A 16,081-nucleotide genomic window follows, 5' to 3' on the forward strand; every position below is an offset into this window, starting at 1 on the left:
TTTTTTATGATTACTTTTTTATTGATTTGTATATATGTATAACAGAATTTAATTAATTTAAAAAATTCTGTTTCTTTGTATTATTAACCTCATTTTTTTTTATTAATGTGTTATTATAAACTTTTTCTTTTCGCGCACACACTTTAGAATATGCTATATTTTTGTAAATACAGAAGTTGAAATTACAAATTTGTATGTAATTTTCAGTAAGGTTGCAGGAATTTTTGGGACTCGTTTGTTTATATTGTTGTTGCATATGTAAAAAACGTCAAGGATCTGGCGCTGTTTGCTTTCTTTTTGCATTTATTTTGCAACTTAAAACATAATAATTTAATAAATGTTTAACAAATTTCACTTAATACAAAACACTAATTAATTAAAATATATAAAGTATAAACATAATTATCAAGTTTTCGTTCTGATTTTATTAGTCCGTTTTATATATTATCTTTCGCTTTCTATACTGTTCTACTGCTGCTAAAGCCTTCCATTAAATCTGACTCGCATGCATCCGGGCAACCTGATTAAAAATAGTTTTGAAAACACCTGAAGCAGCAACTGTGCAACATTTACGGTATTGTTACTTAATCCTGTAGTCTGTGGTTTTTGCAAATACATTTTTGAGCAGCTCCTGTGGTCTTGCCTTTTCTGTTCTTGTAACTTTGCTGCTTACAATGCCCATTACATTAAATATATAGAATATAGAGCAAATTATATGGTACGATCAACGTGAAACTTAAGGCGTTTCGGTATTTGTGTATACATATTAGGAAATTTGAAGCTACAATTGTTCAACACTTTTGTTGGTACGTGCATAACCATCACTCTGCTTCTTAGTTACAGTTTTCGAATACATGCTTTAATTTACGAACATCCTTTGTTGTTTATACATAATTTCTTTCTTTTGATTAACCCATTCAAGTCTCATTTTTCTTCTTTTTTTTCTGGGCAGGAGCTCATATTTAGCTCTATGGATGATCATATTGCGTTCCATCTTATTGTTGCGATTACAGTTTATTTAGAAAATCATTCATTGTTAATGTTTATGTTAAATTAAGTTTTCTCCACTCATCCAATAGCTCAGTCGATCCCGTTGTTGTTGCTGTTGCTGATGTTGTTGTTGTTGTGGTTGGCTCTGTTGATGTGGCAGTTGTTGTTGCCGCTGTTACTGTTGCTGCTGTTGCAATGATCGCTGTTGAGTCTGCTGTGGGCGTTGTTGTTGCTGTTGTTGTTACTGTTGTCGCTGTTGCAGTTGCAATTGTACTCTCTCCTTTACTAGGCGTCCTATGTAATCGATTTATCCTGCGATATTCCTGTGAATGCAAACGAAAACGGAACACTGAATAGTACCGGGAGCAGTAGTACCAACGACTAATCTAAGTTCTGAAGAGTATAAAATAACTGAAGTATCACCAGCAAGCTTTCAAAAGCTACAACGTCAGTGTGTGCCCGTAATTAATGATTATGTTCAATGCATGAAACATGAGTTGTGTGCGTGTGAGGCGTTTATTTACATATCATAATATTAATGATGTTATCAATGGCTGCTTTCGACAGCAGACTTGCGTACAAAGCAGTCCTGATAACAAATATTTATCTATGGAACTGGAAGCATTTAAACATCGTTAAGCCTTTTGGAAGCTGACCATTGTCGTTTTTAAAGAAAATTAAGTGTCAAATTGCAGTCAAATTGTGTTTGTAAGCGTGCATCTATGCCAATTTTAGGAATCTACCAGCAAACATATTCAAAAAAGCCGATTTGGATTGTGAAGAACAGCGCTAACTAAAGTTGGCGGCAAATGAAATTAGACGATTTGCAGAAGTTAGTATATCTTTGAACACCACCTTGTCGATGCTTTTGTTGTTGCTGTTGTTGTTGTTGATGTGACTGTAGTGGATGTGGTTGTTGCTGTTTTTGTAGCTGTTGCGATTGGAGCTGTTTTAGTGACGGCATTACCAGCTCGGCTGGCAATAGGTGGTGATGCAACGCAGGCGGCAATTTAGTTCCCTTGCCTCGAACTCGCCCCTGCCCCTGAATCTGCCAAGCACAAATTCAAAGAGCGACAGGATAAAAATAACAAAAGAAACACGCAAAGAATATGGGTAGACAGTAGAGGGGATAGTGAAAAAAGAAACCACAGAAAGCAAATTAGAAATCAACAAGTCGAGAGAATACATTTTCAAGTACAAGTACTTTGCTATTAATACCTACATCGATTTAAGCATCAGCACATGTTACAACTTTTCGTAACCTGTACACCATTTCTGAATTTATGTTTGCTTTAAAATTGTGAGTTCGAAGTACTAAAATCCGCTTTCGTTTTGCTGTGAACTCACGATTATGGGTCTTCTATACACCTATTTTGTCTAATCTATTCATAAAATCTAATTACCGTTTTCCTTGAGATTTCAAGGTGATCCAGACTATTCGTAAGGCCGTTTATATTAGACTCAACGGTCGAATCCTGAGCACTACTCTCCGTCTCACTATTGGCGCCACTCCCACTGGACGGAGCTGCGGAGCCACCTACATTGGTGGGATTTGGAGTTACGCTAATCGTCGTACCCGTCGTATGGTGCGTGGTGTATGCCCCAAACAATTGTCGCGATAGGCGTGGTATAGCATTACTATCAGTTCGGGCTGGCCAGCCACCAGCAGATTGGGAGACGCCAGTCGTCACTAACTTGTTGTTCTGCCCCTGCTCGAGCGTACTTTCATTCACTGCCTGTGTTTGTTGCTGTTGTTGCTGGGACTGTTGTGGTTGATGCTCCTGTTTGTTGTCGTCGTTCGACTCTAGGTCTGATTCGTTGTTTTCCTCCTGATCCTACAACATAAAATAGCAAAGCATGAGTAATATTTTAAATAGGTTTAAAGAGTTGTTTTCGTAGGCACCGTTTTCTCGCTCACCTCCTCCGGGCACAGTTCGTAAGCCATAGACCACGTATTCTTTGCGGACTGCGAGCGCTCCAGCATGTACCCATTGGTGTTGTCATTGCTCTGCGCTGGCGGTGACCACGAATATGAATTGTACTGACAACCTATGCCACGCTGCCGCTCCAGCTCGTCCTGTAGCCATTCCACGGCAATGGTCCAGTGACGCGTTATGGTCGGATTTGAGTTCAGCATTTGCAGTGCAATCGGTGACTTGTGGAAGAGCTGTGTAAGGCATTTGATGATCTGATAGGCACGCTTCTGATAATGTGTCTTGGCGCGCTGTATCGTCTCCAGCAGTCCCTCACGCTCTTCAGCGACTCCATTGAGGGCATTGTGTATGCGATGATGCTGCCACGAGTCCTCAATCAACAGTATGTTCAGAAGCAGATCGGTATGATGCCGCATATCGTGGCAGTAAGCGAACCCACATTGCCACAAAAGTTCCGTGAGCACTGCTCTCGAAAAATGCGGGTTTTCCCAACTGCAGTACTGCAGCAACTTCAGACCCTCGTCCCCCACATTTGTGTCCTCAATGACTTTTTTTATATAACTGCCAAATAAAAACAATTCTTACAATTTATTCGGAAAATATCTAGTTTTGAGCTTACCCGGTCCGATTGAACAGTATGTCCATGCACTCCGTGGATAGAGGTGTTAAGTCTTCCTGGCTAATAGCCGCATCCTTGAAGGGATTGGGCAAAGGCCGAGCATTTTGATTGGAACTCTGGCACTTGTCGCTCACATCGCTACAGCGCACGAGGTGCGAGACTACCTGATGCAGCTTGCTAAACTCAGGATATTGGTACTTTATCGAGGGGCCAGGTCCATCGTCCAAAGCAACTTGCATAAATTGTACCGGAACGTTTAGCTGGAAAATACATAACAATTAAGTGAGTAATGTGTTTGGTATAACACTTCAAAAATTAGTTACTTTTACTTCTAATGATATACTAGACTAATGTTCAAGTTTGTTCAAAAATTGTCAGCAAGAACATTAATAATTTAATACATATCGCTATAATTTTATTATACTTCTATTATTTACGCAAATGTTGTAAGGCATGCTTCTTTATATTTGATTGGAAACTTTTCGTCTGAATTTTATTTATAAACTTGAACCTTTTTAATGGTATAAACGGTATTTCCAATTATGAACGAGTGTTTGGGCACCATTTATGCCAAAACCAGTATACTGTTCACTAATTTGAAGGGTATTGTATAAGCGATTGATTGTCTCTGTAACACAGAGTTTTAGAATAACCAATAAACTGGAGATTAATCGGGTCGCCGGTAAATTGTAAATTTGTATATGAAAGTATGAAGTAAAGTATAAAGTGCGAGCCGCAGCGCTTACGTAATGAAATTATTGATAATGATAGAATCACAACATGCATTGCTTTGATAAGCAATGATTGCTATTCACCTTCAGAAGCTGCTGCTTTTCCCGCGTGCCCAGTCCAACGTACATGCTAAACAGACTGAAGTAGTGTGGCAAATGCTTTCCATAGTCGGCAGCCTCAGATTTCAGCAAACGCAACACGTTGATGAGCACCTGTTCACACAGATTGGTGCCTTCATAACCAACTAGTGGCTCGTCATTGATGGCAAAGTGGCAGAAGAAGACTACCAGTTTGACAAACACGGTTCGCACCTCTGGGGAGGGTGCCATCAATATGTACTCGCCCAAGCGCGTTGGTGGCGAGAGCAACGCATGGTTGGCGAACCATTTACGCACCAATGATGAAGAACGTATGTGATGTGAGAGGGTGTCGTACCTGTTTATAATATATGGTGTTAGCATTGTGATGTAAAACGCCGAAAAGAACATCTACACTTACCATTCAATAACGGGACCACGCAGCGATTTCTTCGTGCGGAAACCGGTGTGGAAAAGGAACTGCGAAGCCAATTGCACGCCCAGTAACGAAAGCTCTTCAGCAGCAGGTGTCTGAAAGGAAAAATTAAATAATAAAGCGATTTCAAAGGTCGACTATTAAGTATGCTCACAATTTTTTCACTGCGCGTTGACGGAATACTGCAGCTGACCAGCTTTTTGATGAAATTGAAAAACTCCACCGAGAAAATACTACGCGAATGCAGGAAGCGTATATTTTGATGTCTGAAAAGAGCCAAAGCAAAAAATCATTTACATTTTTTAAAATAAACTGCCAGTCCTAAGACTAATATTTGTTATTAATAAGATTCCAATTGTTTCCATTTAATAAAGCTTCAAAGCTGTTTTCATTTATATAATATATTTATTCAAGTAAAGTCTGCATCATAATCACAAATCGACAATCATTAAGTCAGTCGTTTTTCGAAAAGCTCCAAACAAAAATACCAACCAAAAACAATTCTTACGTGCAGTATTTGGTTCTATTACAAGCAATTCGTACCTGCCTAAAAAAATAAAATAAACTCGTATAGCGTACACACATAAAATTTGGTGTCTTTAGCTCTTAGTCTCTGAGATCTAGGTGATCACACAGACGGACAGACAGGGCTAGATCGACTCGTCTTGTCATGCTTATCAAGAATATATATTCTTTGTGGGGCCTGCCACGCCTCTTTCTGCCTGTTACATTTTTCAGCTCGCGCAAACCTAATATACTTTTGTACATTTCATGTACAGAGTATAAATACCGACAATTTGCGGTTATACTCTTTTTGGTAAACGAATAAATATACTCTGCAGGCTGTCAGCAATCCGTTTATACAAGTACATACATACAGTGGTATGGGTACAATTTGTGATTATGAGTATTTATATAATAGTTACTATATTAAGCTTGTCTTGAACTACTAGATATATGTGCATTTATATATATTAACAGGTTTACTTACCTTACACTACGTTCGATGGGCTTTGGCAGGGGCAACACCATGTTACGGCTCTCCGTTAACGACAACTGCTCGACACTGGGGTCGAATTGTACAGGGTTTTGGTCACAGCGCGTATAAAAGAGCATGTAGGCATTCCACCAGCGCTTTTGGCGTCGATATTGCATACGTTTTAAGTTGTTATCATAGATTTCACCCATGTAATCGCCTCCAAAGCACTGAGCCTTCATCTCCTCATCCTCGTGCATTTTACACTCGGTTACCTCGCCATCATCGAATTTATACCACTGGCACTTGCCATTTGCTGGATTCCTGAAAGAGTCCGAGAAAATTATATGTAGAAAATATAATATAATTTATATCATTTGATTAACTTACTTTGAGAGTATGTAGCTGAAATAATGGCCACCAGAGGCCTGCCCGCTGTGCACCACAATGCCGGTTAGTTCGTATTTTGTTGTTTCAACATTTGTTTGACAATTATCACCTATTTCCACTACTTCGCCCTCCAGCTTAGCTAGGCCAGAAACTGAAGCGAGAAATTGGCGTAAATTAAGATAGCAATGGAATTATAGGAATTGTGGTCAAACCTGTGTAAGGCTCCATATCCAGGATACGTGGAAATTCAAAGTAATCATTAAACTTAATCGCACAGACGCGCTCATAGTCGTATTCAAAGCGTTTCAGTTGTATGGCTAACACGGGCGGCAGCTTCTTGACACATAGCCGCTTTATGGTAACTACCTAGAATTGGCCAAAGGACACATTTAAGGTGCTAACTTTTTTAACAGTAGCCAGTTAACTTACTTTTTTATCACATTTATCACAATGGTATGCATCAGCTCCCTCGAGCAGCTCTCCTTTGACATACTGCTCCAGAGATTCCGTTAATGAGCTATGATTCCTAATATCGACACTAAATACGCTAAATGGTTCCTCTTTGGAGTAACGATGTGGGCACTCCTGACATATCTTTTGATCGCTAAACGAGCCGCCCAGCGTTGCGTTCATAAGTTGCGTATGACCGAGCGCCTTAAGACCTTCGTCCAGGCTTTCAAAGAGTGACATAAAGAACTCCACTGCGTCCTGTTGCTCGCGCAAATTCACAGGCTCACCTTGCAATCTGCAATGTGCGAATAATGAGTTTTTTGGCGCAGTTCTTACCTCTCAGTTGATACTCACTTAAAATGCGTCCAGAGACCACGCGGAACATAGAACTGCAAAGCGCTATGCCCAAGATGCGCAAATATCGCCTGAACATGCTTCAGTATGACCACATGGTAGTTCTTACGCAAGTCGCCGCCTTCCTCATTAATGCTTCCAGACGAGGATGTGGCTCCCGCTGCTGCTGAGGAAAAGAAAGCCGAAGTAAGCGCGCCGCCCGTTAAGTCCGAGTCGCCGCTAAAGTCTTCGTTTTCGTTGACTGCCGCGCCGTGCGCTTTAAGAATGCCAACACGTACGGCAGGCACCATGTAGAGCTGCTGCAGAACCGAGTTCATATAACATGTAGCACCCGCGTTCTTGAGTCCACAGAAACCTTTGGCTGGCCTGGCACCCACCGGTGGCAGATAATCCCATTCGCGCAACGGATCAGTGTCTGTGTGAGCACAACAAATAAAATATTGAATTTGACATATTTTATTTTTAAAGTCTGCTTTTTAAAAATATGAGATAATATATTAAACAGTTTAGACTTGACTTACCCGTGCATACGAAATCGATTAGTGTATTGGTGAGTAGCTTCATATTAGGAACACAATGCTGGCACAAAGCTATAAGAAGATCGCAAGCAGCGGCGATCGTGTGGGGGCTGCGGCAGACTGGTGGGGGAACCGTATCCTGTCGCAAACTTCCCTGTTTACGTAAATGCAGATACTCTCGCGACGCCGTAAACAGAAAATCGTCGATCAATTCGTGTATCAGTTCGTTCAACTGCGCCTTTGCATCGGGCACAAGGAAGAACATCAGCTCCTTGGCCAGACACAGGTGACCCTCGAGCAGTTCCTCGTGCACTTGCGTGTCACCGGTCAACTTCACACTTTCACGAATTTTTTGCAGCCATTTTATCTCGTCGGCTAACAAGCCTTCACCGATCTGCAGGGGCCAATTGTAGATACATCCATACGAGAGCGTGCGGCAGAGCACAGAGAAAAACTCTGCACACGTCGACTCGTATTGCGGCACTAAAGTTTTCAGCACGCTCACCAGTAGATTGACCATGTACATGAATGGGCGCCTGTCTCCAGCGCAGTAGGTGGAGGCTAAAAACAGCTGCTCAGACGCAACCTGGCGCACGTGTCTCAGCGGATTCTTTAATACAATGGACGTGATGAACTTGGGCCAATTCGCATCGTTGCTTAAAGCTTCGTTAGCATTTGGATTAAGGATGAATGCAACCGTCAGAACTTCTAATGCCTCCTTGCACATGGAAAAGTCTTGTCCATCGGGTACGATCACATCGTCCTCAAACTCATTGCTACTCCCCAGAGCCTGCAGATTACCACAGGACGAGGCCCAGGCCAGTTGTACAACTGCTTTAATCGTGCTGATGTCGGGACAAGCCCACTGCAACGTTGTGTTGAACAACGCACGACACCGTTCCCCTTCATGGCTCGCCGAAAGCATCTCCGTGGCCAGTATTTCGGCTAACTTCGCTGAGATTGCACGCAACGTTCCGTGCGAGTTGTTCGGTAAAGTTGGGAAATTCTGCTTGAGTATATCAACTTGAGAGCGCGCCCCATTGTCATAATCGCAAATAAGCGGCTCATCACCGACCCGCGTTAGCACACAGCCCACAATGTAGAGAAACAGCTTGGCCAGACGCAAAACGACCTGGAAGGACGCACGTTTTGTATGCATATCGGCACTGGGCAGAAAGTTGTTCTTTGTCAGAAGCTCAAGCACAAAGTGTGCGCAGCCGGAGTGCATCCAGGCTGACTGTATTTGTAGCGCGGACTCTCCAAGCGGATCCAGTGCAGGTATTAACAGGCCATGCAGCACACTCAGGTTATAAAGCACCTGAGCAGGCGCAGGATGCAGGAACATCTGCTCTGGTGTACAGTCCTCAGGACTTAACTGCAATGAAATAATAAATAAATAATGAAATAATAAAGTCACCCAGTATATTAACAAAGTGCTTTGGTGAGCATAGATGTGAAAATAAACCTACCATTTCGCTGGCTGGTGGTGAAGTGCTTTGCCCGCTACTTCCGCTTACATTAAGTGCATCCTCCTCTTTAACAATGTCCTTCTGCTCCGCCGTTGGCACACGGCACATTAGCTGCAGCATCCGCATGGTCTGGCGATCGCAGGGCAGCAAGTGAAGCAGCACCTTGGCACTATCGCGCAAACGGCCGTGTTCTAAATCACTACCCAGCTGATAAAGCTTAAGGAAGAACTCCGTATAGTGATAGTTCTGTGATATTATCACACCAGGCAGCGTGCTCTCCGACTCGACTCGCTGCATATCCGGACAAGGCCGGGGTGGAGATCCTGTGCTTGAATCGCTGGAGGAATCGGGGCTACTAGCCAAACCCGTCCCCACTGGAGTCAACTTGGCCGTTAGTATCATCTTATCGCGTATGGTATACTGATACAGCGGACTGATCTCATCGGACACTTCGATAAGCTCGCCATTGGTATAACACAGATCCACCTTAATGTTGGTCGCGGACGAGCCCTTGATGCGTTTTAGTAGGTTGCGCTTGAATGCAGCCATTGTCTCGTTGCTATGCGTAATAATCTCAATGTCGTCTATCGGTCTTCCTGGAGTTTGAAAACGAATGTAAAGGCTAGTGTTTTTACCGCGTGTTACACGACTAAGCGGCAAATACACCCGGTCCCCACTAAAGGACCGATCGCACTCTTTAATATACTCCTGCAGCACTTTCATGATGCGACACATCTTCTCTGCTTCTATGAAACGCATCTTGTTGTCCTTCGAGTCGTTGTCCGCCTGGTTAACGGTATCCTCTACCAGCGTTTTACCCAAAATCAGAATGTTGCTATAATGATTGCGTAGACGCGAGCAGCACTCGCCAATAAACATCTCATGAAAGTCTGCAATGTTTTCCTGTAGGCGCGGGCCGAGTGCCGTGGAAACCTCCTTCAGCAAATCGATAGCTTTTGTGGCTATTTCTTCACCACCTGTCGTAATCACACGCCACAGATAGTCCTTACCAATGAGATCTTCATTGTCCAGTATGTAACCACGATGTATAGCCTTGAGTTTATCCTCCTTGGAGTTGACAGCCTTAAAGAAACGCTCAAAGCATTTAATGCCGCTCTCCGTCAACAAATGCGGATCCAATTGCAATATGTTGTTTTCAAAAAAGTCCTTGTTAATTCCAGGATCTAGATCCGGCTCCTCGCCCATTAGTTTACCGAACCAGCGGAAACATTCTTCTCGATCTGCGGCGAAGACTGCGTTTACAGCCAGACAATGCCAGATCTGCTTTGCCTGCAAAAAAAAACCATTCGGTTACAGTAGTACAAGAAACATCGGGCAGCATTACTATTCCAAGATAAGCTATTTTTATACCCTGTACCCAAAGGGTATACCGCTCGGTTGAGCGGTGAAGCCTGATCATAATAAAACTTGGGATACGGATATATATTCACTAACTGGATGTGACTACCAAATGTAAGCTTAAAATTCCAAGAATAACAGGAGTTATAGAAAATCGCGAATAGCGGGGAAGTGGGGGTGCATCGGGAAAAATGAAGAAACTTGCACTTTCGCAGGCGTAGGAGAATGTGGATACCAAGCTTGGTTATTCTAGCTCTTATATTTTCTGAGATCCTTGCATTCATACAGACAGACAGACGGACATGGCTATATCGACTCGGCTTGTCATCCTGGTGAAGAATATATATACTTTGTTGGGTCTGCTACGCCTCCTTCTGTGTGTTACATGTACGCTCGCACAAAACTAATATACCCATTTACCCTTTGGCTACAGGGTATAAAAAATATGCAAATAACGTTTGCAAGAACTTTGAGTTATGAAAATGAACATCGTTTCGGAATCCAGGAAACAATTATTTAAAGATGCAGACAGTACACCTACAATTTTTTCACATAAATTGCCAACTCTTTCATTACCGTTCTTCTTACATAATTATTGCCTAAGTATGAGTTAAACATGAATAAGATTTCGAGGCTCACCTGATCTGCACAGAGCCAGAGCTGCCCGTCCTTGAGCAAGAACTTGAGAAACTCTAAGCGTTCAGCGATCTGGGCATGATGCGGAAATCTGCCGTCAATCAATATGCTGCTGCCCTCCAAACTTGGCGTTTCGTTAACCAGGGCGCGCACCTTCTCCATGTAAGAAGTGAGGCTATTTGTGACCAGTATGACCAGCGAGTAGTCGTTTTGCAGTCGCTCAATGACCTGCTGCCGATTGGTGCCTGTTTGTGTACGTGGTGTATGACTGGGAGTCGTGTCATAGAGACAGCATATATCACGGATCAACCGCAGAGCAGGCAGTACCCACGTATCCCCGCTTTTCAGCTCGCCCACACATTTGTCTAACCAGATTATCTTTTGCGCATCACGCTCTTGTGAGCAGCTGTAGTCCAGGATCTTAACATGGGCCCCCAATGCCTGGTCGAGCACCTCCGGAGGTACTTCCTGGCTGTGGGCCAACGTCCAGAAGAGCTTGAGCACCTTCTGAGCCATCACGCCGTTTTTATCGTCCTCGGCTAGGCGACGTATTAGTTCGAGCAGGCGTTCTCTTTGCCGTTTGTTGGCTGTCGTCATGCTCGCCTGTAGCGTAAAATAGTAACACATGGCATTAGAAAATCGAATAAAAGCTTAGCTTAAACTAACCTGAAACGCTTCGAAGAGATGATCCAACTGCTCTGGCGTAAAGTCCCAGGCCAACTTGGCTAGTAAATCATGCACGTTCTTAACAATAGCCTCATGCTTGCCGGCCTGAGCCCTCCAAACGGCATCAAGATCGTCCAACGTCAGTGCCTGCTCTTTGATCAGAAAGCGTATGATCTTTTCTAACTTCTCAACGTACTGCGGCTGATGCAGCGAGTCCTTTAGCACAATGCCAAGCACATCCGATGATTTTATCCACTGAGCCATTCGTTCCGCAGTCAGCCAATCCATCTCGTCATCGGGCAGGCAATGCGGCAATGGCTGGGATCGATGGGAGTAGTAGGCCACCGACGAGAGCACTTTATTTATCTCGTTCAGTGCGTTCATTTTGCCATTAAAGCTGGACACCTGTAACAGGCGCAAAATCATCTTAAGGCGAAACATTTCCAAATCTCGAATCAACTCCTCCTGACCCGACAAACGGCTGGCCAGGAAACGTGCCGATTTCACAATGCCATTGATATAATCGTTGCGTCCCTCAGGCTTTACCTCACGTTTCAGCTCATCATCGCTAAAGCTGTCTAATAAATCCAGCATCACATTCCAAGTAGGCATAAAATACTTAGTTATAGTCGCGGGTGTCAGGAGCTCATAGCACTGGCCGAATGGCCGCAGCAGACTGTGTATTAGTGCTAGGGTGAGGCGATTGTCTTGTCCCGACACACTTTCGTTCGTGCAAACACTGCTCTTAGAGCCAGAACTGAGCGAACCTGCCGATAGCGTCAGTTCACTTGCTGCCACAGTCGCCTTGTTTTGATTACGCTTCAGAAGCTCCAGACCACTGTTAAAACGCTCCAATAGATTGTCAAAGCCTCCAAGTTGACCAAAACGATTTATGAGATCAACCAGCCAACCGCGAGGATTCTTAGGCTCAGGCGGCGGTTTTGCAAACATCTTATTGCTATCCAGCACACCCCAAATGCACTCGGGCAGCGCAAAGCATTCCGGCTGACGTGCTGCGTTAAACGCATTGAACTTATTATCCGGATCGAACACAATGGCCAATAGATCGAGCAGATACGGGTTGTCGCGCTGCATATGTATGGCAATTAAATGCAACAGTTTGCCGCAGGATACAAGAATGCAATGATGTATGTTGTACTTCCACGAGTTCACAGCCTCGTCGGTGAGTATTTTTGCAAAGGATGTAGTCAATCCATTGCGATAGAACTCCACGCAAGGTTCGCAGTCGTGGTCGACACCTGTTGAGTTGAAAGTTAATGATACGCCGTAAAATTAGTGCATATTTTGATCTACTCACCGGCCTTAGTTAAATCTATAGCGGCATTCAGCAGTACTTCTAGCTCCTGCTCTGGCAGCACAGGCACAACCCATCGCGGATTTGAAATCTTTTGTGTCAGCGAACGTAACTTTGCGGTTGGAAATGAGGATATCAATTTTTCCGGCGAACTGTGTAGTAAAGTAGTAAAATTGATTTAGATGAGCGATATTTGTTCATTATTATACTATGTATGTATTTAAATTTTCCCGCATACATGCATATGCATGTATTGCAGATGTTCTGGTATTATCATTTTTTAAAATTTCATCCGCCTTGGTCAGGAAAATATTTGTATTTATTGCCAACCAATGACAATAATTATTTATAATATTTGAATTATTTTTTTAATCGTCCCCAAATGAAATACCATCCATTTAAAATCTATTCCCAACACCCTCAACAGTACTATTTTATATACTTGTATGTATATCTGTATATGTATGTATGTAGGTACATCTATGTGTGTATTGCAATCAGCTGACCCAAAGCTGTGCACATTAAACGAATAGCCATTTCATTTCTCTTTAACACATACATACATATATGAGTATTAGTTTATTGTTTAATTAACTACAGCTGATATATTTCTCTATTTAGTGGATTCGTGCTCAATAGGATCTTCCACCTTCTTAACAACAGTCGGCAAACTGAAGAAAAAAGCAGATAGAAAAAAAACTGCGCAAAAGTAAACAGAAATACATACACACATACATATGTGCAAAAAACGATACAAAAAGCAACCCATTTGCAACGCATAAAGGTGGAAGCGAGGAGCAAGTCACCGAGAATTAGGCGTTTTACACACCCTACATATGTACATATGTATCTATGTATTAATGTGCTTGTCATATAAAGTTAACGGACTGACGATCTAAGCCCCTGCTTTGTACTATAAGTATGTGTGTACATACATACAATATGTATATTAGCTTGCAAGTTTGTATAACAAACGAAATTAGCCGCAATCATGCAGAGCCACTATGCCCCATACTCTGTGTAGCAACAACCCCCTTATAATAGCGAAACTTACACTATTGTGACATTGCTCTCCACCGATGGCATCGTCGAGGACGTCGAGGACGCCGTGGACGTTTCTGTGCTTTGGGCAGCCGGGGTCTGCTCCTGACTGCTAACACCGCCAACATTGTTCGCGTTGCTATTCCCAGAGTCGCCACCTAAATTGCTTCCACCGCCACCGCCGCTGTTGGACACAAGCGATGTCGTTGTGCTAGTGGTGCCTGTATTGCTGCTGTTCGTCGTCTGGCTACCACCATGCCTGCGTGTATCGAACGTCATAATTTCGCTTTGCAGCTCCACCTGCGACGTCACTGTCACCAATTTTAGTGCAAATGCAGAATGGGTTGCTGTTGCGTCTCCGTAGAGTTTGTGATTTAATTTTGGAACAGCAGTTTTTTGCTGGGCGGCTTGGGGCGATTTCGCTGTTATTGTATGTGTTGAGTAGGCACTGTTGGTGTGCTGTTGTGCCGTATCGGCAACTTGGTGAGGCTTTGAAAGTGGCCGTTGCCGCTGCCTTCTTAGGTGTTATGGTCCCAAGAATTGTTCTTGGTATTGTTGCTGTTCTCGCTACTGCTGCTGCTGCTGTTCGCGGCGTTTTGCGTTTAGTTTACATATTCCTTCTCAGCGGTCACAACTGCAAAAATCTATAAACTGCAACGAAGAAAAAGAAAGAGGAAATAAAAATGAGAGGCATAAGAGAGACCGAAAAACACACACTCGCGCAGGCACGCAAGTAAATATGTATATATGTATGTACATACACACGCAAAGAAATAGAGCGAAGGCAAAAAGAGTGGCATGAGTGTTGGTTCGTTGGTTGGAATATGAAAAATCAATATTATTTAATAGACGAAGAGGAGCAGCGTGTGCGAGCAATAAATGTTCCAACGCACATGAATTCTCAACGTTCAATGCATACATACTACCCATATATGTATGTATGTACATACGTACATATGTAAGTTAAATATGTGTATGTACATATGTATGCATGTACATACACATACATATGTATATATATGACGGCAGTGTGAATTGAATTGAATGTTGTTTTTGTTTTGTGCTCTTCATTCTCATTTATTTATTATATTTCGTTTTATTTGGGAAACAAAGAACAGTTTTGCGGTATCCCAAAATTACATCACGTCGCTCCCACAACCCCCTCCTAAGTGGTTACCGCAATTTATGTCGGGATCCGCTCGCATATAAACAACAACAAGGGAAATTGTTGTCACAAATCAAGCGGCCACTCCAACTTCAATAAGGGCAAGTCTGTTACCCTGCCACAAGCACCCTCGCTTCAATATAAGCTGCACAACCAGCGCACAAAAAAAAAAAAAAACACCCGCACAAGTGCAGCGACAGCAGCTGTAGGGCAGTGGCAGGGACGGAGTTGGAATGTAATCAGAATGACGATGATGACAATGGGTGGTGAATTTTGCGTACGAAAACTAATTTTCAGGTCGCCAATTGATAACTGGTCCTAGCAGAAATATATGGTTGCAGCCCAATGCCGCTCAAAGGCCATAGAAGTTTGGCTTTTTGCTGGTCAATTTCTCACAGCAGCATATACAATGCCACAGCCGTCGTCGCTGTATTTGCGAATTTCGCGTAGTCGTTTTGCACAACTCACCATTTTTGCGATCCGCCCTAAAAAAAACCTTTTCGTTTTCTTCGCGATGCCTTTAAAGCTGGCGGGCTGTTCGCAGTTTTGGATGCAGTCACACGATATTGACGTAATAATGGCGAATTATAATTTAATAACTGTAGCACTAACTATTTGAAACTAATTATTTTTGTCTCCTAAGCTTAAAAATCAGCCGGCCCGATAGACAAAATGGCGTCTCGCTAAGTGGTGGTAGTGGTGAATAAGACTTGTTTTTGTTGTTTATATTTTGCAGTTACTTTACAATCAATTAAAATTAGTTTAACTTAATTAATAATTTGATTATATTCATATTTTTAATAATTTTCACAAACATGTACGATTTTAATAGCGAGCTGTATTTGTAATTCAAAAAAACTAGTTCAGTTCTTTGGCGAGATGCTAACTCGAATGAAAATTGCAAGTTCGCAATTTCCGATAGCAGGACTGACAACTTATTGGCAAAATTGCATC

At 42.7% G+C, this 16,081-nt stretch overlaps 1 protein-coding gene across 3 annotated transcripts; it reads right to left on the bottom strand.

Moving 5' to 3' along the window:
* Positions 1 to 285: 285 nt before the first annotated feature.
* On the bottom strand, positions 286 to 15,935 carry LOC115620393 (probable ubiquitin carboxyl-terminal hydrolase FAF). Of its 3 annotated transcripts, XM_030513605.1 has the most exons (20): positions 15,596 to 15,935; positions 13,976 to 14,613; positions 12,925 to 13,073; positions 11,607 to 12,865; positions 10,944 to 11,543; positions 8,946 to 10,235; positions 7,480 to 8,851; positions 6,959 to 7,373; positions 6,584 to 6,899; positions 6,367 to 6,520; positions 6,155 to 6,305; positions 5,780 to 6,088; positions 4,943 to 5,054; positions 4,774 to 4,883; positions 4,359 to 4,710; positions 3,544 to 3,803; positions 2,894 to 3,485; positions 2,394 to 2,825; positions 1,846 to 2,026; positions 1,135 to 1,313 (listed from the first exon to the last, which is right to left on the bottom strand). In XM_030513605.1, exons 2-20 carry the CDS (start codon positions 14,239 to 14,241, stop codon positions 1,285 to 1,287), a joined length of 8,349 nt encoding a protein of 2,782 aa, XP_030369465.1. In that variant the 5' UTR covers positions 14,242 to 14,613; positions 15,596 to 15,935; the 3' UTR covers positions 1,135 to 1,284. The 3 variants fall into 3 exon arrangements, with proteins under 3 accessions (XP_030369464.1, XP_030369463.1, XP_030369465.1); XM_030513604.1 differs by lacking the exon at positions 1,846 to 2,026 and having other exon boundaries at positions 286 to 1,313; positions 2,909 to 3,485; positions 15,596 to 15,931; XM_030513603.1 differs by lacking the exon at positions 1,846 to 2,026 and having other exon boundaries at positions 286 to 1,313; positions 15,596 to 15,930.
* Between the last annotated feature and the right edge of the window lie 146 nt (positions 15,936 to 16,081).

The sequence above is a fragment of the Scaptodrosophila lebanonensis genome, unplaced genomic scaffold, assembly GCF_003285725.1.
Source record: "Scaptodrosophila lebanonensis strain 11010-0011.00,11010-0021.00 unplaced genomic scaffold, SlebRS2 tig00000024-arrow-pilon, whole genome shotgun sequence".
NCBI classification, from domain to species: Eukaryota; Metazoa; Arthropoda; class Insecta; order Diptera; family Drosophilidae; genus Scaptodrosophila; species Scaptodrosophila lebanonensis.

Coding starts and splice junctions, on each gene's coding strand:
- LOC115620393 (XM_030513603.1), bottom strand. CDS start 14,241: ATGACGTTCGATACACGCAGGCATGGTGGTAGCCAGACGACGAACAGC. Junction 6,900..6,958: donor GGTCTCTGGACGCATTTTAA/GTGAGTATCAAC, acceptor CGCACATTGCAG/ATTGCAAGGTGAGCCTGTGA. Junction 1,314..2,393: donor TTGAAATCTCAAGGAAAACG/GTAATTAGATTT, acceptor TTGCATTCACAG/GAATATCGCAGGATAAATCG.